Consider the following 26,100-nt stretch of genomic DNA (forward strand, 5'->3'; position numbering starts at 1 on the left):
TCACCATGCAAGTTTCAATGGTGCTGTGGGGCAACTGTAGAACATTTTACCTCTGAAAAGGCTAGGAAGGTCCGTTAAAGTCAGCGGCTTCTTAACAGTTGAGCACTACAGAAGTCTGAGGCCTTGTACACACGACCGAACATGTCCACTGAAACTGGTCCGTCGGACCAGTTTACGCGGACATGTCCGACCATGTGTAGGGCCTACCGAACAGTTTTCCGGCCTAGCGGACAGGTTTCCAGCGGACATAAGTTACTTAGCATGCTAAGAAACTTGTCCGCTGGAAGCCTGTCCGTCGGACATGTCCGATGGTTAGTACGACTCATCGGACATGTCCGCTGGCCCGAAATCCCGCGCATGCGTCGCATGCGTGGAAGCATTGACCTTCCGTGTCAGAGAATGTCGGTGTCGTCTACGTCACCGCGTTCTCTGTCCGCAGGGATTTTGGTCTGATGGTGTGTACACACATCAGACCAAAACCTCCCAGCAGACATGTCCAATGAAAACGGTCTGCTTGTCTGTACAAGGCCTGAGAGGGGCAGAGACTGATATAAATCATTTGTACTTCTACATATAGCAATATACTATATGTCAGTGCGATATAAATAAAATATTAAAAAGTAGTTGTTCAATATGTTTCTAAGCTTACTGGCTGTTTTACAATATACCATTAGAAAGCAGACTGCAGTTTCTTTTTAATATCTGCTCTGACGTTCTGCAGACCAGACAAATCTTCATGCAGTGAGATGATTTGTATATCAATTCTCTCATTGCTATATATCATCCATTCTGCAGATCAAATGTAACTTAAATATTAATAACTTTTTGTAACAGAGTTTTTGTTGAAAAGAAAATACTTGATGTTTAGTGAGAAATAGACATTCACACACACACACATGCACGGTACGTGGAATCTAGAGAGAACTAGAGCGTCTAGTTATAACGCAGTAGATGTAACTTTCACCAAACATTCTCTGGTGGAGAATCAATCATTTAGGGCACATGGACCTGGAAGATACACCCACAGAAAATGTTTGCCGATTGTCAGATTCTCTACTTTATAAATGTGAGATGTGCATTGATGGACAGAAGTACAATACATTACTGTAAAGCAGTTCCACACAATTGCTCCTTATTTCTGTCTTCAAGTATTTAGTCCCATTGTCATTTTACATCTTCCTGTGACCTGATGTCAGGTAGATCTGTTAAATCAACAGTTCCTCAACGTAAGCCTCTGTGAGGTACCAGCTCCTGCTCTTGTCGAAATCACAGAGAACAACTTTCATTATCGTCAAGGGATTCTGCTCAGTTTCCTGTAGATGCGCTGTATAGCCTAATTGAACATGATCGATTCGGGGTCTTGATTAGCCATTTGAGCCATGTGCCTCAAAACATCCTTTTTCGTTATAATACCCAGAAGCCTCCTGTAGGAAATAACCAGGAAAAGCCCATAAAGATCATTAGAAGACAGTTCACTACATTCTACTTTACTGTGCACGTGGCCCCTGTAAATCACACAAAATCCGTCTCTGTGCTTCAATAAAACAGTGAGAAACCAGAAGAAAAACACATGGTGTGCTATTTCTAATTTCCATTTGGTTTCTGGAAAGCCAAACAGATGTGGTTTGCATACGAATGAATGCAATAGAAGCCGTGCATTGTGAAAATCAGCACTTTGACATGGCAGGTCATACATGGCATTTTCTGTAAGTTTCTGAACAAAACAATATATTTTATTTGATTCAAGCAGTTCCCCAGAGAAGTGACAGAGTTCCATACTGTATTTCACAATAATAAAGTAGGTATTAATATTTTGGAAACCGGATGTGTTGAAGAATTCAGAAACAGTGATGATAACCTTTGCAGGTCATTTCTGCATATGAAAACATAGTGCAATAAACTTTTTATAAGATTTAGCATACCCAACAGACCCCTTCATCCTATTCTTGATAATCCTGTGCATAAGAGAACCTTTAAAATGCAAACCTATTGTATGACCTTTCATGGGGCTCACTGTGTTCTTCTATGGGGCTTTATTACCATAGAGTAATAGTTTTCCCAAGACAAATTTGACATAACTGGATCTGCAGTACCTCAATAAAGTTCTCTAAATTCAATATTTAAAATGTTATATATTGCAGTTTACCAGTGTTTTCCTTAGATATGGTGGCAGCATTAGTTTACTTTAAGAAATGTTTCCTTTCGTTTTACCTGTTGATCCTGCAAATAACACAGATTAGGAGCGCCTTGCGCCGGACGGATTTAAGTTCTAGGTAAGTGCTTTGTGGATTGGGCACTTAGGTAGAGATTTTGCGGCGGTGTAACTTAAACGGGAAAAATTAAGTTACGCCGGGTTTTTGTGGATCAGGCCCTTAGATCTCTTCACTGTATCTGACACCAAAGATATTCACTTAAAGTGGGAACCATTTTCACCTACAGGTAAGCCTAGATTAGATTACCTGTAGGTGCTGGAAATATCTCCTAAACCTCCATGGTTTAGGAGATATTTAGAATTCCCCGCATGATGATTTCTTCTGTGTATGTGCCATTTCTAGATGGGATCGTGACGTGACTGGTGTCTCCCGTCACCCGACTCCTGTCAGTCACAGTCGGAGGTCCGCGTTACAGCCCATTATGCTTTACTTTTGCAGGGAAACAAAGAGGAAGTAAAACCAATCAGGGTTTACTTCCTCTTTAAGAAGAATGGGGGGGGGGGGGGTAGAAACTAGTGCAGGGATCCCCTTTTCATTAACATTTGGTTTCCCCCACACCTGCTGCATACATGCAATTTCCACTCACTCTCCCACCTCACCATTCATTCACTGGAGCAAAGTGAACAAGCCCTTTGTAAGCTCCATATCAATTTGATCAGCCCTCACACAAGTTAAAGACTTACCAATTGGATGTCAGTACTTGGGCCTGACAATTGACATGCTCCCTGATACTCAAATCAAATTTTGAATATTCAAATATTAGTTTTAGTTAGAGTAGAGAGGGATTAGAACACCTGTCAGGTTTGTATCATTTGTTGTTTCATTCCAGTTTTGGCTATTGGACAGGAAGTGAATGGAAATCTACCCAATGGGAAACAGATGGCAAAAAAAAAAAAACTTTCGGGGGCTATAAATCCCCCTTACTCTATCCAAAATGAAAAAAAAGTTTGCCTTTAGTTCTACTTTAATTGTGCACTTTAACCACTTCCAGACCTGCGCACGACGATGTACGTCCTATTTTTAAAGACGGATATCTCGGTAACGGCAGCAGCTGCTGTCACAACCGAGGTATCCATCTTTAGTGTGCGCGGTCTGGAATCCGATAATGGCGGTGTCCGCGGCGGATTCACCGCGAGATCGCCGTTATCGGTGGCGGGAGAGGGCCCCCCCCCTCCCGCCGCTCTCCCGCGCCCTCCGCCACTTACCGGAGCCGTCGGTAGCGGCGGAGGCGATCGGATGCTGTCGGCTGGTGAGCGGGGACGAGACTGAAGGAAAAATCTCCTTCGCCCGTCCCCATAGCTCGGCTGGGCGGAAGTGACGTCAAAACGTCAGTCCCGCCCAGCCTCTTAAAGAGACAAATTTTTTTTTTTGGTCATTTGAAAAAATGACATTTTTTATTTTTTTTCTATTTTTTGCATTTAAGCCCAAATATGAGATCTGAGGTCTTTTTGACCCCAGATCTCATATTTAAGAGGACCTGTCATGCTTTTTTCTATTACAAGGGATGTTTACATTCCTTGTAATAGGAATAAAAGTGATAATTTTTTTTTTTTTTTTTCAGTGTTAAAAATTCTAAAATAAATAAAAATAAATGCGAAAAGCAAAAAAATATTTTTTTAAAGCGCCCCGTCCCGACGAGCTCGCGCGTAGAAGCGAACGCATACGCGAGTAGCGCCGACATATGAAAACGGTATTCAAACCACACAAGTGAGGTATCGCCGCGATCGTTAGAGCGAGAGCAATAATTTTAGCCTTAGGCCTACTCTGTAACTCAAAAAATGCAACCTGTAGAATTTTTTAAACGTCGCCTATCAAGATTTTTAAGGGTAAAAGTTTGACGCCATGCCACGAGCGGGCGCAATTTTTAAGCGTGACATGTTGGGCATCATTTTACTCGGCGTAACATTATCTTTCAAAATATATAAAACAATTGGGCCAAATTTATTGTTGTCTTATTTTTTAATTCAAAAAAGTGAATTTTTTCCAAAAAAAGTGCGCTTGTAAGACCGCTGCGCAAATACGGTGTGACAAAAAGTATTGGAATGACCACTATTTTATTCTCTAGGGTGTTAGAAAAAAAAATATATAATGTTTGGGGGTTTTAAGTAATTTTCTAGCAGAAAAAAATGTTTTAGTCTTGCAAACACCGAATCTGAAAAACACCTAAGGTCTGGAAGTGGTTAACCACTTCCCGCCCGCTGTATCTAGAATGACGGCCGCAGGGTGGCTCTATTATACTGGCTGGGCATCATATGACGTCCAGCAGGAAAAGCTGCATGGGCACACAGCGCAGCGATTGGTAGTGCGGTGTGTCGCTCTGACACACCGCATCTCAGATCTTGGTAAAGAGCCCATGATGTAGACTCTTTACCATGTGATCAGCTGTGTCCAATCACAGCTAGTCACATCGTAACCAGAAAGTGCCGTTTATCGGCCTTTCCTCTATTTGCGCTAACAAGGCACGAGTAGAGAAGAGCCAATCAGCGGCTCTCCTGACAGGGTGGGGACTGCGCTGATAATCAGCACATTGATTATCAGTGCAGACCCATCAAGGATGCCCATTAGAGCCCACCAGGGATGCAAACCCATGCCCACCAGGGATGCCAATGAGTACCCATCAAGGATGTCAAGCAGTGACCATTAGGGGTGCCTGTTAATGCCGCCTCATCTGTGCTCATCAATGTAGCCTTATCAGTGCTCGTCAGTAAAGGAGAAAACATACTTATTTACAAAATGTTAAAACAGAAACAAAGAAAAACTTTTATTCATTTTTTTAATTTATCGGTTTGTATAGCAAAAAATAAAAAACCCAGTGGTGATTTAAAAAAAAAAGCTGTATTTGTAGGGAAAAAAAAAGATAAGAAAATTGTTTTGGTATAGTGTTGCATGACCACGCAATTTTCATTCAAAATGCGACAGCACTGAAAGCTGAAAATTGGCTTAGACAGAAAGTGGGTGAAAGTGCCATGTATTAAAGTGGTTAAATACATATACAGGTAAAAAGCACATCACTTAAATGTAAAACAAATCAATAATACTCTACTGGTGCAACAAAGGGATAAGCTTGTTAACGTTCTAATAATTTATTTTTAAAGTTGATGAAAAGAATGACCACCATGCACTGGCTGAAGCAAAACAAACACAATTCAAATAAGAAAATACTTACCCACTGCGAGTAACAAGACATTGCCTTAATCCAAGTTTTCTAAAGATATCTACCACTGTCTCCATAGGTGTGTGGTCAGTGACAGTAAAGGGACTTAGGTTGAGTATACGTCTAAGTTTAAGTGGGTGTGGACTGTTAGCTGGAAGTTCTGGTGGATCTTCTGTGAAATAGATTATTGAGTTGCTTACCACTCCATCCTGCCTTTGTCTGGCATTTTCTGAAAAATACACACATAACCTAGTAAGCCAATCATAGTGATTCTTAAGCGCAACCAATAAGAAGTCACAATGCTAAAGTCAGACAGTATATAGTTAATTCTGCTTAGTTGTAACATTTTACAGCACTTAAAGGAAATCTGCAATAAATATGCATGCTACCATTGTTACCCTCTTTCTGAGAATTCCATTTATCTAACTGTTATATTGATGTTTCCCGAGTCATTGATCAAGAACAAGCAAATAAATAAGAAATTCTGTCTTTTCTCCCGAATCTGCTGATGGCGTGTTCTGGGTCTTCAATTTAGTATTAAAGACAGAACAAGGTAATTAGCATTTTCAAAAGCATTTCCAGCAATAACAGTATTTTTATTGTACTGCAATAATACAAAGAGGAAAGGGTAACCGTTTTTGTTAAAAATTGATATATGTAATTGCCTACACCTAATTTTTTCTTCCACTGTGAATTACATTTTGACCAGCCATCCAAAGTTTTCAAAAATTTAATTAAATTAAAACTTCTCCAGCTGTGTACCATAGCACCGGACTACAGTTTGTAGAGCAGATTCCTTAGAATATACATCCCTTGGCTCCTATAATTGCCTCACTTCCTCCATCACATAATTACAACAGTGTTAGGGATCATTAACACAAGTGGACTTTCACTTTACAGATGATCTCCAACAATCAAATTTTCAAAAGCTCTCTAAAGCCTCGTACACACGATCGAGGAACTCGACGGGTGAAACACATTGTTTTCCTCGTCGAGTTCTTTGTTAGGCTGTTGAGGAACTCGACAAGGCAAGTTTCTTCATTCCCATCGAGGAAATAGAGAACTTGCTCTCTTTTTGGCTCGTCGAGTTTCTCAACAGTTTCCTCGACGAAAATGTACACACGACCGGTTTCCTCGGCTGGTTTTTGCCGAGAAACTCGGTCGTGTGTACGAGGCCTAAAGCTTCTCAAGGGTGGGCGTGCAGTTCTATAGCACCTTTAGGCATTGGATTGGAGTGAAAGTCCATCTCTTTCTACCCCTCCTTTCCCACTCCCCTGGGATTAACATGGAATGGGAAGCTATAATACCAAATTTATCTGCTAGAAAATTATGACATTACAGCATCTTAAGTCTGATATCCTTTTTCGAGGAGCACAGATTGCCGTAACTAATGGATTTGAGTCGTCTATGTGCACTGTTAACGCTACTGGGAGGTTGATCAAAATGTTCAATTAGGAGATGTGAATAAAATGAGAAACCTACGTTTCACTACATAGATGGTGCTCAAGAATGGCACAGGGGTCTAGATACTACCCTTCCAACGCACTATTGCCAACGCACAGGTTCCTGTAGAAAGGGATGTGTATATACGTGGTCCAAAGCTTTATTCAGGGATCACATCGTTGCAGTAGATTTCACTTTGGAGGTATGCCGAACCCCTTTATTAGGCATGTGACCCTGATAATAGAAACTACCCTGTCACACATATTGCTAGTGCACATTTCTGAGTTAACTACATTTGAATATAAAGTCTAACCTCTCTGATGAAATGATAGCCTCAAAGACTTTTATGTATTATATGGATGGATACCCAACAAACATTTAGCAGGAAGGATACTGATCTAGACATTAGATTGGGGAATTGTTATATGTTAGATATGTTTTCCACTGAAAAAAAAATATCTTTAATACATACCAGTATTTTGTATCTTATCATAGTTATACATATAACATAATGTGACAGCAGGTAGCCAGTTCAAGTTATGAAAAAGAGGCAGTTAAGAATTTGATAGATGAAACTTGTCATGCAGAAAAATTGGCCTTTCTTTAACATTTTTATTGGTACAGTTGCAGATATCAGACACTAAACATCCGTAATTATATTTTTCTGCTTATTAAGACAAGGACAATGAACTAAAAACATTTTAATCTCACCAGCTGTGTGAGGAGTTTAGTAATTTTGTTATTCTGACAATTATGTTTGGAGACAACCTCTCTGCAAGCTCTTATGTTGGAAATGGCTCTTAAATTGATTCTGTGTATCATACTACAGTTTTATTATTTTATTTATAATTATTGATTAAACTCTCTAGCATTTTTGTTTATCTCCAAGTTATCATTGAACATATTTGTTGAAGATTATCATCAATGAATATTACTTTTCAATTCAATACAAATACCAATGATAAAAAACTGAAAGTAGATGCTTGGGGTGAATTTGTTTCTTTTGTTTTTGTTTAAAGGAGTTGTAAAGGAAAAAAAATTGTTTTGCTGAAATGACTGTTTACAGGGTATAGAGACATAATAGTTAACGGATTCCTTTTAAAAATTATTGAAAATAGATACAAATCAATCATATAATGTACCTACAGTTTCAGTTTCGTTTTTGCATGCTGTTTCCTACTCTGTGATGTACAGAGACACAGAGCCAATACAGGGAAGTGATGATTTGTAAAACAAAACTGATTGGTGTTGAGGGGTTTTAGACACACAGTAATCACACCTCCTTGATTAGTGACCACAGAGAGAAAGCTCTTATTACTTTTTTCATCAGGAAACAGACAACCAGGAAGTCTTCAGAACAGAGAAGGATTAGAGCAAAAACGAACAATGAGGACATGAAACCAGGACTGCAGTAAGGTAAAGGAAGCTATTTAGCTAAAAAAAAAAAAATCATTTATCGACCCTTTAATGCAATATTTATGTCCTAAGTGAGCCCAATATTGGAACCCATGAAGGGCCAATACATAGAGGAATTGGACACTCTAATTGCACATAGCTGGGGTTGAGAGAAACATTATAGATTTTATAAAAGAGCTTTAATAACTTTAATTAAATATGTTAAAATGTAGCAGTTATGTTTATTACTGTTTCAAAAAATAATAATAAATGTTAAAATGTCCCATTTTTTAAACTACTGTTTAAAATCAACATTAATATAACCCAGTAATGTACATGAATTTTACAAAAGTAAGAAATTGAAAATATAGTCAAGCTGTCTTTGCTGTGTATGCACAATGGACTGGGCCAATCTAACTTCTCCCGTCTATATATATATATATATAGAAATAAACATATATATATATATATATATATATATATATATATATATATATATATATATATATATATATATATATATATATATATATGTAGTAGTATATTGTATATACTGTTTCGTAAATGCATAGATGAAAATAAATCTCGCCTCTGTGTTATGCTGAATGCAAGTAGCTGCATGAGGAGTGAGTGCAATGGCTTAAAGGTTGCTGTCAGTACATCTATCCCCAGCCTATACCGGGAGAGATCCCTGAACTAGCTGGTTCAGGATAGAAGTGGTGGCATACATTTAGAGGAAAAACAGTTCCAAACGTGAAAAGAAGGTTCTATAATAGCATCCGCACCATCCACACCATCCGCAACCTGGATCTGTGAGATCCTGTGATAGTCCCCTCCACCATAGGCAAAGTGGTTGCTTACCAAATTGCACAGACCTTCTGTCACGGACAGTGAATCTTGTGACTCTGAACCCAGCAAGGACCTTTTAAACGTCCCAGGAGTCTCTTAAGGCATGTGAAGTTCCCATCCACATAAAAGTATCACAGACAGACCTTGCTGTTTCCTGTGGGAAGGATTGCTGTAGAAATCTTCAGCTCTTCACACATGTCTGCACCATTTGAAGGGAATGCAGAGTACTGAGCAAACAGCACCTGTCTAACTGCCCAAAGTGCCTTGTACAATAAGGAGCATTTCTGAGCAAGTTCCTCTAAATCTGAAGCCACCAAATCAGATACTGTTTTCAGGTGATTTCATTTAAGTGTGGCAATTATGTCAGATGCCAATCCAGGACAAATCACCATGTCATTCAGCCATTCTGTAGTTCTATCTCTGGAATCCATTTCTACTGCCTTGCAGTGTAGAGCCCAGCATAGTCCCTTCACATCACACTGTCCAATCCTTTTCTACAGACATGTCTCCTACTACACAGCACTGGCAACCTGGATTTGATACTACCAGTCATGTGACACCGCTTCTTCCAATAAGATTTAGACTTCCGATTGGAAGAAGCGGTGTCACATGGCTGGCTTCACATCCCAGATGTTAGGGGGTCCTGGTATTCTACAATGTGCTGTTGATCCTTTGCATATGTATGCCTATATAGAGTATGTAAATATTATTTTTCTTTAAAAATCTCATCTTCTGCACAGGGAGAGCCAAAGCCCACCATGAGCCACCATAATCTAGTTTACATGTGCAAATAGACAATAGATGATTGTCACCCATTCTGATTGCGGATTGTGGCACCAGGAGACAATACTAGGTCTTCCCCAGCCTATTTACCTTGCAGGAAGTAGCAATTAGACATATTTAATATTTTCAACCAATAGCCACCGTTTTTACCCACAAAATAACCTTGCGCCTGGTTTTTGCTACCCTTGCCAGGTACCAAGCAAAGCATGTATGGGGAATATGAGTGCCTGTCCATATAACCCTCTGAGCAAAGCTGCTCCTTCCAAAATGATGTACAAATCCTATCAATTCCTGGAGGACCATGCTATGTATGAGCATGTACAGATCTCATCAGACACCCTCTACTGTCTGACTGCAACAAAAATGGAATATCAACATGCATTGCATTGGTCAATACTCAAATGTAGTTGGACTTGAAACCACCATCAGTTTGGTTGTCTCATTGTTGTCTTCCGCAAGGGCCAGAAAAATTCCTCGATTACCGGAAAATTCAAAACTTGGCTTATGATTGTCTTTTTAGTTACTTGGTGGAAAAAAAGTGGACGTGGAAGTGGAAATTAAAGCTGGTTATAAATAACTACTGTTATTATTATACAGGAATTATATAGTGCCAACAGTTAATAAGGTCTTAAAGGATAAGAACATTTTTAAAAGTAAAACAGAGGGAAGAAAAACGAATATTACAGATTCCTTCAGTCCAAATAATTGAGTCTCATATGCTGAGATAATAGAAATGTATAGGAGATACGAGAGAGATTAAAAACACTGTATTAAATGTATGACTAATTGTCTCATAATTACTGAAGTTGTACAGATGTCTAATATACAGAACAGAGAGCAACTTAGCTGTATTTTTAAGCAATAAATGTAATGACAGTATTTTTTGCTTACCAGCATTCCTATTATCACACATGTTGTATATTATTTTACAAAAATGTAATTACATTTTAAAGCAAAATGGTTTGATTAAAAGAGCTCTTAAAAGGGGACTGGCAGCATGTTTTAGCCTGTTTGGTAAGTAAGTGGGTTTTATGATTGTTTAAAAAATTCTCCCATCTAAAGAAGTTTGGGCTAAGTTTTGTCTGGCTTTTAGAGTAATCCATCCTGTGGTATGCTATTGTTCAATGAAACAGGATTTCTGATGTAACCTAAGGGACCAGGAGAGTCTAGGGCAGTACAAGCCTATTTTATGGGAATAGTTCTGCTTATACTGGTATTTAGGCTGGCAAATTGTTTTGCTGAAATCAATCCTAATTGGGAAGATGTGAAACACCTCAATACATGTCTAAACTTAAGCAATAAATCAAGGTAATCATAAAAAAGGACAAGTATAAAGAGCAGCTGATAAAATATTTGTAGCAGTAACCATTAGGTAAAGTTTCATTTTCACTAAACATAATACATTTTTATTTGTCCATTTCCACCTATAATTTTATTTGTTTAATGGGTTAACTAAGGATCAGGAATCCCGTTTGCAGCATCTATGTTTTTATCTATCTTTGCTGTTTAAAAACTGAACCTGAGCACCATTGCAGAATGCTGTTTGGATATGGGAGACGTTTTAGCGCACAGCAGGATGTACTCAAAGCCAGGGGGCCACAAGCAATATTGCCAGAGGCAAGAAATATCTGCAGGAAAAGCAACCCATGATATTGGCAGATTTTTTAGTGGCTTCATGAAAGGGTATGATTGTAACATTTTTAGTGAAAGTGCAGTTCTACATGAAATGGAAGCAGAGCTGACACTTTAACAGTTGGACACTGACAGCAAATCACCCAGCAGCGTATTATATCACCCATTAATACCATAGTATAGCACACTGTGGTATTCAATGTCACCCATACTGTGTCATTCAGCAGAGACATGGTATATCATCGAGGGGAAGTCTTCAATTCAACAGAGACATATTATCCAGTCACAAGAAATCACTTAGAAGGAGCATATTAGAATAGCTAGTTACAAATTACCACCACCTACTCATTTAAGGGTTATCAAAGGGGTTGTAAAGGTTCGTGTTTTTTTCACCTTAAAGGGGTTGTAAAGGTTCATTTTTTATTTTCTAAATAGGTTCCTTTAAGCTAGTGCATTGTTGGTTCACTAAAATTTTCCTTCGATTTCCCTTCTAAATGTTTTTTTTTCCTTTTGTTTTCTTTGTCTGAATTTCTCACTTCCTGTTCCTCCTCAGTAAGCTGTTCTGGCTGACTAACCACCACTCGGATAATGGTGGCAAATTTACTGAGGAGAAACAGGAAGTGAGAAATTCAGACAAAGAAAAAACATTTTTAGAAGGGAAATCGAAGGAAAAGGTAAGTGAACCAATAATGCAATAGCTTAAAGGAACCTATTTAGAAAATAAAAAACAAACCTTTACAACTTTAATGCATCCCAGAACAGGAGGATTGGGGCCACTCTGTGCAAAACAAACTGCAAAGTGGAGGCAAGTATGATATTTGTTTGTTATTTAAAAAAAAAAATAACTGAAAATTTACAACCACTTTAAACCCCGAACATCAGCATTTATTTTGTGGAGGAATTAAAGTGGAAGTTAAAGCGGTGGTTCACCCTAATTGTCAAGTTTTGCTGTTTAAAACCAGCAGCCATAGTACTGTATCTATCTGTTTTTTTTTTTTTTAATAGGCCTCCTTACCTTGGAATGAGGGCCTTTTGTGAGCTGTCACTCACTTTTCCCCGCGGGAGTGGGCGTGATTTCGAAAAATCCCCGATCAGCGCTATGTCTCCTGGGAGTGAGTCCTGAGAATCCCAGGAGACGCGCTGTGTTTGAAATCCCGCGGGTCACGTGACTAGTCTGGCTAGTCACAGCGGGGAGTGTCCTTTTCAGGACGCTGCCGGCCGTTGTCCTAGCAACTATGCAGTGTTGACGGCGCGGCTCGCCGTCACACTGCATAGTTGCTAGGACAACGGCCGGCAGTGTCCTGAAAAGGACACTCCCTGCTGTGACTAGTCACGTGACCCGCGAGATATCGCAGGATTTCAAACACAGCGTGTCTCCTGGGATTCTCAGGAGACACCGCATCCCGGAAGATAATACAGGGGGGATTCTCGGTGCCAGCAGTTAAGATGGCAATGTCCATCATCAATTTTTATAAAATCTACTTTTGGGGGAAATCGTCCTGGTAGCGGCTGCGACTAGGAGACTGGTGAGTACAATTTTCGTTGTACCATCAGCTTTACAAAAACGTCTTTAAAAAAAAAACGTTTCCCCGCGGAACTCCCGCTTTAACCCCCCTATTGTTTTCAGTCAAGGAAGCTGCCATTTTGGCCTCTGTTTAATCTTCAACTACCATGATGCTGCACATGTGATCAGTTATGACATCAGCCATTGGATGGTTTGAAAGTTTGGTTGAGAGCACAACCAATGTGCACTTAGTATTCCCGGAATGCTGGGAATGTAACTGTTTTTTGAAAATGTTACATCGATGGGTTTACTTCCACTTTAAGTGTTAAGGGATGGGATTTGTTAATTACAGGGCATTTACATTGTGTGATTTTTATAAACATGAGATCCACTGATTTAACTTAATAAACTACTTTACTCAGAACCCCACCTGTCTCTCCATACTGAGTTACCCCTTTACCTTATGAGTGGAGCTATTGATGTTCAATGAATACACTGGGTGTTATTTACGAAAGGCAAATCCAATAGCTCCACTCACATGTAGAAACTACAAGTGCAAAGTGCAGTCGCTGTAAATCTGAGGGGTAGATCTGAAGGAGGGGAAACTCTGCTGATTTTATTATCCAATTGTGTGCAAGTTAAAATTCATTTTTTAATTTGCGAGTCCCCCTCGGATCTACAGTGACTGCAATTCCAAGTGCACTTTTAGTGCAATTTCAAGTGCACTTTGCACTTGTAGTTTGCACTTGCACTTGCGGTCTGCATGTATCTCGACCCTGAAAGTGTTCCTGAAAGAGAACTACATAGAAGCAGTTTTCTGTGGCAACCAAGATGGGCTTGTGGTCCCTGCAGTAATGAGTATACCCCAAATGCTGAACAATGCTGACTGATGTGTCCTATGGGATGGGCTTATCATTTTGTGATAGTTTTGTGAGTGCAGTCTTTTTTCTATTTATTTTTTCAAAGCTATAGGACCTCTAACACTAGGAGCGCACCAAATGTCTTCTTTTTGTTTTACAATCAACTGGTTTACTCCCTACAATATGTAACATTGGTGCTGCTACACTAGAATTTGAGCTTTATGTACTATTCACAGGAACTTATTGGCTCTTTGCACTGTTTTGACAAGTGTAGTCTAGAAAGGAACTTCTTAAGCCCCGTACAGACGACCGAACATGTCTGCTGAAACTGGTCCGCGGACCAGTTTCAGCAGACATGTTCGGTCGTGTGTAGGCCCGAGCGGGCAGGATTCCAGCAAACATTTGCCCGCCGGGCCTTTTCCCAGCGGACAAATATTTCCGGACTTGTTTTAAAACAGCCCGCTGGAATCCTGTCCCCTTGGACATGTTCGGTCGTCTGTACAGACCTACCGTACATGTCCGAGCGCCCGGCATCCCTCGCATGCGTCGAATGACTTCGACGCATGCGTGGAAGCATTTAACTGGCAGGGCCGCCCACGTCGCCGCGTCATCATCGCGGTGACGGCGCGGACACGCCCCGCGTATTGTTTATGCGCGGATTTCTGTATGATGGTGAGTACAGCCACCATACAGAAATCCCCGGGCATACATGTACGGTGAAAACGGTCCGGCGGACCGGTTTCATCGTACATGTATGCTCGTCTGTACGCGGCATTAGTGGTAGAACAAAAACCACAAGCTTGTACGTTGCTGGACTGCTACATCACTATCTTAGTATATAACCAATTTTATTTATCTTAGTAGTAGAATGTCCAGTGCTGAAGTCCAAAGTTGCCCATTTTCCTTTTCTAACTAATCAGTGATTTAAGTCACTAAACTCTCTGATTAAATACTCAATCAATTGCTTAGATCGGTTTAAGCTACATTTTGCCCATCTGTGACATGTACTATTTTTATATGTGACTAGTTCAACATTTTTATACAAAAACATGTTTTTTATATCAACTGATCTTCTAGCCATGTGTACTCACCTCATTTAAAGTCCCAAAAAAACCTTTCTTTTCACAGATTTAGGGATGGAGACATGTGACCCAAATGTCTCATTTAAAGTCCCAAACACCCCCTTTTTAGTTTATATACAAATTTGTGTGCATTGTATGGGTGCTTCTTATTAAACTAAGATCCCTGTGATTTACACACGCCATACTGTATAAACATATAATAATGAATATCCAGAATTGTATTCAGCAAAAAACAAAATGTATCTAACATAAGATTATGTGCCTAGGAACTAAACTTAAGTTTAATATACTGTTCAAGATCTCGATGTGTTTCAGATGTAGAGTAAACTTTAATATTTGGGAGATCTTATATCTATAACTTCCAGCTGCGAAATGAAAAGATACATGCTATGTTTGGAACATTTGTCTTGATTTCACCATACGAATTGAGGCTCCGATTTATAGTATAATTTAAGGAATATTTGCAAAGATGATTTTACTGTAAATCTATTGAAATCCTAAAAAAAACTTTTTGTTTACTTCAACAACCTGTGCTTAAATTGTAAATGATGACAGAAAACTAATGTTAGACGTAAACAAATCAGTGAAAACCTCATGTCAAAACCAGAAACTTACTTATTGCAATTATAAGTTCTCTTCTTTGAGCAAAACCAATAAGACGTTCGGAGTCTCTGGATACCACAACAGGGAAACCATTATAATCGGTGTCCTTGATTAGAGTCTCCACATCTTCTACTGTCATATTGTCCTGGGTAAGAACAGAGAGTGGTGTCTCACCACGACGAGGCCGCATGACGTCCGTGGCCAGTGTCCTGTGGGTGAACTCATCCTTTACATCAAGAAATGGGTATCCATTCAAATGGATGTGTGCTTCGTAAATTCCTTCTTTTCCAAATGCATCTGCTACCCATTTACTGGTGACGGCAGCTGCCATTAGTGGTACAATGTACTCCAGACCACCCGTCAACTCAAACATGATGACAACCAAGGAAACTGTCATCCTGGTGACACCACCTATTAACGAAACAAGATAACATTTTCATTTGAGGCCTACTGTATAATATTCAATATTGTGCTTAAAACAAAATAATTTTTATCTTTTGTGAACGTTACCATTAAACAAAATACATGTTAACCCTAGAGACTAAAAAAAGTTCTGACAGATTTAAATGCTAAATGATAGGAGTGAGCAAATTTAATTAAGCAACTTCTTAAATTTCTCAGAAATAAAACTTTTACATTTTCTCATTGCTTAAAGTGGTTCTAAAGGCAGAAGGTTTTTCATCTTAATGCATTCTATGCATTAAAATAAAAAAAACCTTCAGGCTGGGTTCACACCAGGGGTCCAGTGCATCCTGGTTCATCGTTTCAGGTCCAATTTTTGCCAGAAGACGCACAGGGCTAATGTGCAAATTCGCAGCCGCAGCGGAGATATGTGAACCAGCTCCATAGAGAACCAGTCAAAATCTCCTGATATTATGAATTGGATGCGGGAAACCCTCATCAAATTCACAATGGTGTGAACCCATCCTCAATGTGCAACAGCCCCCCTCAGATTCAATAATACTTACCTGAGCTCCATCTCAATCCAGCGATGTTGCACGAGAGCCTCGACTGTCCAGGGAGGGACACAGCATCAGGCGCCATTTGCTCCCACTGCTGACAATCAAGGTCAATGAACCAATGTGGGGAGAGAGGGGGTGGGGTTTCTGAGTGCACACACAGAGCAGCTGCTCAACTCAGGTGCCCCCCATAGAAAGCTGCTTGCTATGGGGAGGAGGGAGGAGCCAGGAGCACCAGCGAGGGGCCAGTGAAGTGGAGGATCTGGGCTGCTCTGTGCAAAACCTCTGCACAGAGCAAGTAAGAATGATACGTTTGTTATTTTTAAACTAAAGTGACACTTTAAGCGAAATATGACTGAAGAAATACTCCTTTTCCTTTATTTGAAGGATGTGCTTTTTTTAGGTAGTTTAGTTTATTCATTCAGTGCTCTTTGTATTTTTGTTTTATTTTATTTTTTGTGGTTTTTGATAATTTTAGTGTTTACTGTGTATATATATAAAAGGGTGCAAACGAAAACGGCCTAAAGTTGCACTTCCGGCGCCAAAGGACTAGGTAACTCAACCCGAGTGTGTTAGAGGTGGAGATAAACAGATGTGGATAGTAAAAGCAAAGTATGCTGTGAAAAAATTATGCCAGTGATGACAGATGACAAACTATGTGAGCAGCTATTTTTTAAAAAGGTAAAAACCTTTTCCAAGTATAAAACTAGTAGAATCAATAAACGTGAACAGGTGTTCAAACTGATAAAAACAGCGCTAATATGTGGATAATCATCCAAATAAATAAATAAATAAATAAAGTGGTGAAAACCTGAAAGATACTGATGGTGTGAAGGGTGATCTATAGCTGGTATAAGTGCACCTGGCACCAGATATTGCACCAATATTGTGGATGGGTCCCAATCAATCAATGGGATGTGTGCTTACCACAAAAAAGCAAACCTTCAGATCAAACTGGTACTGTAAGGGTTAACACTCGAGCAGGGTCATATGTGGAGACAAAAAAACAGCATAATCATGGTATAATATCGTCTACACAACAGCCCATTTGCCAGGTTAAAATGACAAGTCCCCAGTGTGTGCCCGTACAGTGACTGTGAATGATAAAAGCCAATACAAACGAGTTCACCGCTTCTCACTGGCGTCCTCCCGTCCACAGGGGCCGCGCTGGTGCTGCGGATGCGATGGTAAGCTGTGTCCTGGATACGATTGGATGGCCGTGGAACGCAGTGGAACGCACGTAGACTTCCTGTGTAGCGCTGTGTAGCCACGCCCTGACGCGTTTCGTCACTTCCGACTTCAACTGAGGGCGCCCTCAGTTGAAGTCGGAAGTGACGAAACGCGTCAGGGCGTGGCTACACAGGAAGTCTACGTGCGTTCCACGGCCATCCAATCGTATCCAGGACACAGCTTACCATCGCATCCGCAGCACCAGCGCGGCCCCTGTGGACGGGAGGACGCCAGTGAGAAGCGGTGAACTCGTTTGTATTGGCTTTTATCATTCACAGTCACTGTACGGGCACACACTGGGGACTTGTCATTTTAACCTGGCAAATGGGCTGTTGTGTAGACGATATTATACCATGATTATGCTGTTTTTTTGTCTCCACATATGACCCTGCTCGAGTGTTAACCCTTACAGTACCAGTTTGATCTGAAGGTTTGCTTTTTTGTGGTAAGCACACATCCCATTGATTGATTGGGACCCATCCACAATATTGGTGCAATATCTGGTGCCAGGTGCACTTATACCAGCTATAGATCACCCTTCACACCATCAGTATCTTTCAGGTTTTCACCACTTTATTTATTTATTTATTTATTTATTTGGATGATTATCCACATATTAGCGCTGTTTTTATCAGTTTGAACACCTGTTCACGTTTATTGATTCTACTAGTTTTTTACTGTGTATATGATCATTTCAATTCACAGTTCACACAAATATGTGTGTGTACGGTTTATGTGATTGTTATTTGTGCTTACTGTGCACGTGCAACTCAGTGTACATTTTCAGCATAGCTCAGTGCTGAGATGGCAGAACTCCTGTGTGTACTGTATGTGCAGGAATTACGTCATTTTGGCTCAGTCAAATAAGATGGCTCGAAAATTCTGCACCCGCAAAAGGACCAGACAAAAATTTCAGCATTGGTGATGGAGAAAGGGTAGATACGTTTACTTCTGATTTAATTGTGATTACCCAATTTACCCAATTTTGCAAAATTACCCAATTTTGCAAAACAAAAACATTTTATGATGTTTCAGGGGAATGAAGACTATAAATGTCAATCATTCCTACTTACTGGCCATTAAGAATGGATGATACCTGCTTGGTCACCTTGTGGTCTAAACAAAGGATCCAAGAGTGCCAGCATATATGCTGACTATCTGTGGTCCAATAAAACCTGGAGGCCCCAGAATGACAGCAGTATTGAGTTAAACTCTTAAGGTGTATATGATAAAGTTTTCAGTATGACACCACACACTGAACATGGCAAATGTGACACTGTCTTCCACAACTAGCCAGAATTACCAGTGTAAGCAAAGGTCTATAATATTTGAAAACAGGATATTAAAAGTTCACAATTCTAATGTATTCAGAATGATTGCACATTATATTGTATACAAAACTTTAAGGTAGTTCATAGACTTTTCATTTTTTTATACATGGTGCTAATCCAATTTTGTCTGCAATACTTCTCCTTTGTTTAAGATACATGTAAAAAATGTTCAATCTTTCTACTGCCAGCTGGAAACACAGAATAAAATTACTTTTAATCTGGCAGTAAAGATGGCCACACAACTGTAATTTTATTGCCGAGAACAAGATTTTTTATAAACTTAAAACATCATTTCTGTTTTAGGTTTCTGGCAAATGTGATATTATAAAGTAGATGAGAAATATAATCAGCTTTGTAAATAGTAGTTATTTCCTGCAATGTTCTGTTATGCTTGTATTGGCCATTTCTTTGCTTTAGGTATAATTGAAGGCAAATCTTTTTTTCTTTTATTTTTTTTCTTTAGTTTTGAGTAGTGAGGAATTAGAACTCCTGTTAGGAAGATTTACTCTCTCTTTTTTTCCCACGTGACCATTGTTACTGAGTCTGAAAGTGAGGGAAAACTGAAAATTGAGCTGCCTTCGTAACATAACTACCGGTATACTGTTCCCAAGACAACCGTCTAAGAGACAATTTACCTTACTTGGGAGTGGTAGCCGGTTCATAAAGGGCGCAGAGGTGCAGCCCCCCAAAGTTCCCAAGGTTAGTTTGCCAAATAAGAAAGCAACTTTAACATGTTGAAAGCTGATCAGTCATATTAGCATTCTTTTTTAAATAAATCGCTCACATGTATCATATAATGTGTGTGCACTTTGCGGGGCCCAGACTAATGGGTGTCTATTAGGTCTATAAATGTGATGTGAGCCCGTGATTTCAGGCTGAGGCTCTAATTGGCTTGACTCCCACCCACTTTTGATTTTAGTGAATCAGTATTCGTCATCTTGTCACTTCCGGTTTGCGGCTTCTTGTCCCGTGGGGGCGATACTGCCAGGGGAAAGTGCTGGGCACAGTAATATGGAGGTAGCAGCTATGGATTGTATTGTCTGTGTGATCTTAGAATATATATCTCTATATCTCTGTATGTATGTTAGTGGGGACCTGAAGGGGTTTGTTTGCACCCCCCAAACAATTTTAACACCAGTCGGTAGTGCTTGGGAGAGATTTTCTCACTTCCTGTGATATCTACAGGATATACAAAGAAGCGAAATCTCTTGAATGGGACACACAAAAAACAGACAGTGGTTTAACATTCTCTATTCTATCCAGAATGGAAAAACAATATTGGCTTTAGATATACTTTAAATCTCCAAATATAAAGAAAACCTGTAGTGGGAGAAACACATCTTCACTTGTCCACCTCTCCTTCTGATGTTGTCAGTGCCTGGATATCTTACTGGTCATCCAGATTTAGTACTTTTAATGTTGCTCCAGATCACTGACTTAGAGGTCAAAGAAAGTGAGGCAATAAGAAGAAGCAAGTCAGAAATGTTAGCCTTAGTGCTGAAAATACCTAATACTGTTAAAAGTTGCACATGGGATATTTGTTTGGCATTGGTGATTGGTCATTTAATCCACCAGTGCTATTTTGGATATGTTAATCCTCCAGTGCTACGTTGAATATGTTAATCCTCCAGTGCTACGTTGGATATGTTGATCCTCCAGTGCTACGTTGAATATGTTAATCCTCCAGTGCTACATTGGATATGTTAATCCTCCAGTGCTATGGAAGTAGTTGAGAGTTTTATAGAAGTGCAGCAGGGTTTAGAACAGCGATAGTCTGCAAGTGCACTAACCCATTGCAATCAATCAGAGATTCCCTAACTGAAGTCAGGAGTGTACGAAATCCATTCTGAATAGTTGCAATGGATACTGCACTTTGCACTAAAAGTAGTGCTATGGAATATATTTATAAAGCAGTGAATGTGACATTCACCAAACATTCACTGCAGGTGTATTGAATACAGTGATTGATTTACCTGCAATGATTGTTTGGCGAATGTCACATTCACGGCTTTATAAATATGCCTCATATGAGTACTGCACTTTGCTCATATGGGTCACAGAAATTGGTTCACTTAACTGCCTTCCTGCCCAGCTGCACATACTTGTTTTTTTACTCTCCTGCAACTTCATTCAGATGTATTTGGAGAGGACAGCAGCTTAGTGAACCTTTTGCTTTGCTCTGCTTGGGTAAAGCAAACATTCATTTTTAGGTTTCGTCCTTATACTGTTGTAATAGCAAACAATAGCCTCTATTAGCCTAAAATTACTGAAAGTTTACATTTTATTTATTAGGACATTTAGCATTCACCATAAATATTTTTGAAATTAATCATTTTACAGCATGAAATTAACTAAGGTTTGATATTTCCTAGGATTTGAAAAAAATAATATTGGAACACTAATTGTAATAAGACAATTGGTACACAAGTAATAACCTATAATACTGCACCTAGACAAGCTGCGGCTCCCACCATGGCATATAGCCCTGGAGTAACACAGTCTGCTCCTGGTCTGCACCAATTCCTAAAGATGATCCAATCATGATGGTGATAAGCCAGTTGCTCCACCCCAACTCCAACTATACGGCCGGCTATGGCTCCAACTGCTATGCTTGGAATGAACAAGCCAGACGGAATCTATAAAATATGAAATCCACAGCTAATGGTGCAAGAAGATAAAATAAAAATGTACTGTGTAATACAATTTTTCAGTAGTTCTTAAAACAATTTAAGGCCTGTCCGTTTTTTAGGCGGATTCGAGCGGGTCACCCATGACTTCTATGGGCAGGCGGATATCACCCGCCTGCCATCCAATCCGACAAGATCCGCTCAAAACAGATGGATGGCGATACATTCGCCATCCGTCCAGTGGATTGGACGGGATCGGATAAAAACAGACAAGCTGTCAGTTTACATCTGATCTCCCCATAGAGAACAGGGGGGCTCTGACAGGTCCGTTTCTGCGCATTGAGCGGAGACAGACCTGTCATCCGCCTGCTCAGCGGGGATCAACAGGACGATCACCTGCTGAGCTAGCATAGTCTGTCCAACGAATCCACCCCATGTGAAAGATGCCTAAGCGCTGATAAATATCACAATTACAAGTTCATTTACATCAAATTCAGTTTTGACAAGTTTAAAAATAAGCTACCCCATCCCTATGCAAGACAGAACTGCAAGTTTTAAATACTAATAGCCAAAATCTATGAGATTTTATATGTGTTCACAACATGAGTTATGTTTTTAGGAGGAGACTAGCCAGGTTATGGAGTACAGCAATATGGAGAAGGGGACCTTTTATTCTTCTCCGGTGGCCAATGAGTCTGATAAAGAAGGACATACCTTTGAAACGCGTCAGCAAGCAGGGACCTTGGTGAGGTCCCCCCTATGCTCGAGATATCGGAGGGTCTAGGAAAGTGTTACCACATTAACTGGCCTGATGGGCATTTATACTACCTATGTTTGTGAGTAGTATCTATTTATTTTATTGACTCCTAATAAAAAATTTGCACTAGTCCAGTGCGCCCTTTTTCATACATCAACCCTTACAACCTTCACAAATGGGCCTGGAGAATATTGTTGTTAGCATAGTGTAAACGGACTGTGGGCAGGCTTTAAATATAGCTGTATAAGTAATGGATAGTAAATCATTGGGAACACTGTAGTAGTACAGCGCTGAGGCAAGGAAGAAGGAGGAATTTGGTATGAAGCTCATTATTTACAGCTGGGTACATAGCTGACTACAATAGTGGTGTGCCTTTGTGCCTAAACTTCTTTTTATGCCATGTCTTCCAGTTGGCACTGTCACTTTCTGGGATTAAAGCCCAACTCCTGCATTTTTTTTTATAAATGATTTGAGTGTGGAAAGGTTTGAAGAACTGTCATGTTTTTATTTTAGTCTGTGACCTCAAGTATAATATTTCACAGTAGGGACACTGAAGGAAGCAAAACATGTTATCAGTAATAGGGGAATGGTTAGAACCTCAGTCAGTTTAATATCATTGTCTCTGTGTTCCTAGTAAAGTGACAACTATTCCCTTATTTCTTGTCATGTTGTGACAAGCTGTCACAGCGTCAGAAAGTGAGGTGAAACAACTTGACAGACATTTTTAATCTTCCCAACAAAAAGAATACCAAGTACTATATTATAGTTATGTGACTGTGGTTTACTGTGCCCCCAAATAAAGAGGTATTGACCAGTGTCATGGAACGGAACAAAGAGTTAATTATTGAAAGTATTTATGTACCTGTGTATAGAAACACTGTAAGTGGAATTTTATTTATTTATGCTATGTGAGATGTTCCTTCTATCTGAATGTTTGTGAAATGTGCCTTGGAAGGTTTGTCAACTGGTATAGCTGGAATTTGGACCTGAACCCTGTATACCCAATCTGATATATGTCAGTACTGTATAGGTTATATATGGAAGGTGCGTGTGAGTCCAATGGGGGAGGGATCACACTAGGTTTGTTTTTTGTTCACTTGTAATGTGATGTAATTCATGGATGGAGGATACAGTTTGGGAAGAATCAGTATATTGAATCAGTGGGGTTGGGAGACTGCATGGACAATGTTTTGATCACTGGAGTATGGATATCATGTGTGGACACTATCTATTATCACTGGAATAGGGGTATGGACACAGTCTCTTTAGGCTTTGACCTTTTTTTGAACATTGTTGGTGTTCTGTGACTGTTATGCTTATGTAGCGCTTCCCCCCAGAAAGGGCCGCTGAATTTAGAAAAGGTTCTTTACCTGACAGTGCAGGGGCAGCCAGGTATACAGCAACAGTTCATTCACTCTGGCTCAGTAATCAGTCTAAGGGATGTCTTTTTAAACTTTATTGAAATTAAGCTCTGGAAGTTTCTCGACAAAGCCTGGGCTAAACAATCAATCCCACAGCCTGTGAAGCCATAACAGACCATAACAGGCCAATGCATGCAATCTAACTCCTCTGGAGTAAAGCCTAGTACATAGTTTAAAAAAAAAAGTCGGAGCCGCTGTACTAACAATCCGATTTTAGTACATGGATCTACACCGCTGAGCCATTGTGGTCTGAGAGGGTGAAAGCGCCCCGCCTTAGCCATTGGCTGAGAGCGCTGATCAGGAGCCAGTCGGCTGCTGGTCTTCCCGCATTCTTGTCCGACAGAAGCCATCATAAAGGCTGTTTTTTATTGATCCGGCCGGTGTCGCTCAGCATTTGACCTGTGTGTGCTAGGCTTAAGCCAAAAATGAAATTTCCCTAGCAACCTAACTAGGAGGGTGCTACACTGCACTGGATTTATGGTAACATTTATATGTAAATGAATAATATTGTTTATGTGGGATTTACATTATTTATGATATTTATGCATGCAATTTTGAGAGCAGTGCAGCACTAGATAAGTGAAAAGTATATATAATATTTTTTTCTTAGTTTCATTGAATTATTTTATTTATGTTCATTAAAAGAAAATGAATTGTATTTTTAAGCATAAATAGTATAAGTAGCTACATTCATCTAGACATTGGCCACCTGTGGTGCCATGTATAGAAGGAAGAAGAGGCAGTAAGGCTTTGCTATATGCATGTGTGCCAATGATCAACATCCAAACAGAAGTTGAGAATATGTTTTATTCAAGTGTTCTTGACCAAGCTGCACTGCTGCTACAATAGAGGTCAAGGATTGGGACGTGCTGTCTAGTACAGTGTGGTCTCATACAAGCTATCAAAAATTAGGTGGCGGCTGCACCGGGGTGATTTACAGAGAATAACAGTCAGAATGAAGCTGATCCTCCAAACTCATCAGCAGCATCAGGGTAGAGAGACTGTAAGGACTCATTCACACAAACAGAAAAAATGCTGCGATTTCATGCACATTGCACAAAGTTTTGTGCACATCTAAATGCAGCGCTATAGTAATCAATGGGCCCATACACATGCTACGCCTAACTGCGAAAATGTGTGCTGCGTTTAGCTGTGCAGAAAAAAGTAGGATACCTCTGCATGTGAGAGCCAGCAATCTCCCTTTGTTTTCAATGGAGCTGCCCCTCCCAGGTAATTGTGGGAACCCCCTGCTGGGGTTCTTGCATATGGTCACAGGCAGTGTGCATTTGAGGGAGCGGAGCTTCTGGTAAACTTAACATGCACTTTAACTTCAGCGTTCTTAGTTTATACTTCCTGCTCTACATCTTTTATGTAGGTTAGTGCAATGTTAGCTTTTTGGTCACCAAGTAAATAATACTACTCTATTAGGGGCTTCCCTATCTTTTTTTTAATTTGTTAATGGATTGCCACTGAGGTTCTTAAAGACACAGAGGCACTTTAATGACATAGAGGTACATAGAGGCATAGCGGTAAGAGGACCCAGGGAAGAACCTGGAAAGTATTTGCAGACCATATTCCACCCAAGGAGAAGAGGCTGACCATTGTGTAAAGTGCTTTTTGACTTTTTGTAACCAAGAGGTCAACAGGTTCTGGTGAGTGCGGTGTGTGCACTGTGGGTGCAGAGGAGGATCACTTTATTGTCAATGTTCACAAGTACACAAGTTTGGAGTGGACTATGTATTATTATTATTACGATGCACTTTATGTTGCGCATGGATTTGATTGCACATTAAAGTTAAAGGAGTGTGGTCATACATAGCTGGTAAGTGTGCTAGGAAATGTGGGTCTGTTTGTGATGCCCTATACAAGGCGGTGACCTAAATAATTCACATATATACATTACAGTGGGCTAAAACCCATTACATTTTCCCATAAGAAATAATGAAAACTCAGATGATTTGTTCCACAACCATTTTTTCATAGCTCCTTCAGTTTATAGTCCATATAAAAAGATTATAGCAATGCGATAGTTTGTGTAACCATAAGATGTCCATCCGCAAATGGAAGCCTTCACAAGGGGATTAAAAGCAAAATCCAGCAGGAGCTACAGAGTATAAAAGAGAAGAGAGGTGCCTCTATGTGTAGCAATATGTTTCTAAATGTTGTACCTTCATTAAATGTAACCATATTACTACACTTAAAGGCGCCTCTCTTCTCTTTTATACTCAGTTGTGACATGAAGCTACTTGTATATCAA

The 26,100-nt window shown here is 39.8% G+C and overlaps 1 protein-coding gene across 5 annotated transcripts in view; it reads right to left on the reverse strand.

The window, feature by feature from the left end:
- Positions 1–460: 460 nt before the first annotated feature.
- The window catches only part of CLCN4 (chloride voltage-gated channel 4), an 86,999-nt gene continuing 61,359 nt past the window's right edge, over positions 461–26,100 (reverse strand). For all 5 annotated transcript variants that reach the window (XM_040338136.1, XM_040338133.1, XM_040338135.1 and 2 more), the window contains 4 exons: positions 21,488–21,674; positions 15,531–15,929; positions 5,380–5,596; positions 461–1,424 (listed from right to left, as the gene is read on the reverse strand). In XM_040338136.1, the coding sequence (XP_040194070.1) occupies positions 1,334–1,424; positions 5,380–5,596; positions 15,531–15,929; positions 21,488–21,674 (894 nt within the window). In that variant the 3' untranslated portion in view covers positions 461–1,333. The remainder of the gene's footprint in view (positions 1,425–5,379; positions 5,597–15,530; positions 15,930–21,487; positions 21,675–26,100) is intronic.

The sequence above is a fragment of the Rana temporaria genome, chromosome 2 (assembly GCF_905171775.1).
Source record: "Rana temporaria chromosome 2, aRanTem1.1, whole genome shotgun sequence".
Classification (NCBI taxonomy): Eukaryota; Metazoa; Chordata; class Amphibia; order Anura; family Ranidae; genus Rana; species Rana temporaria.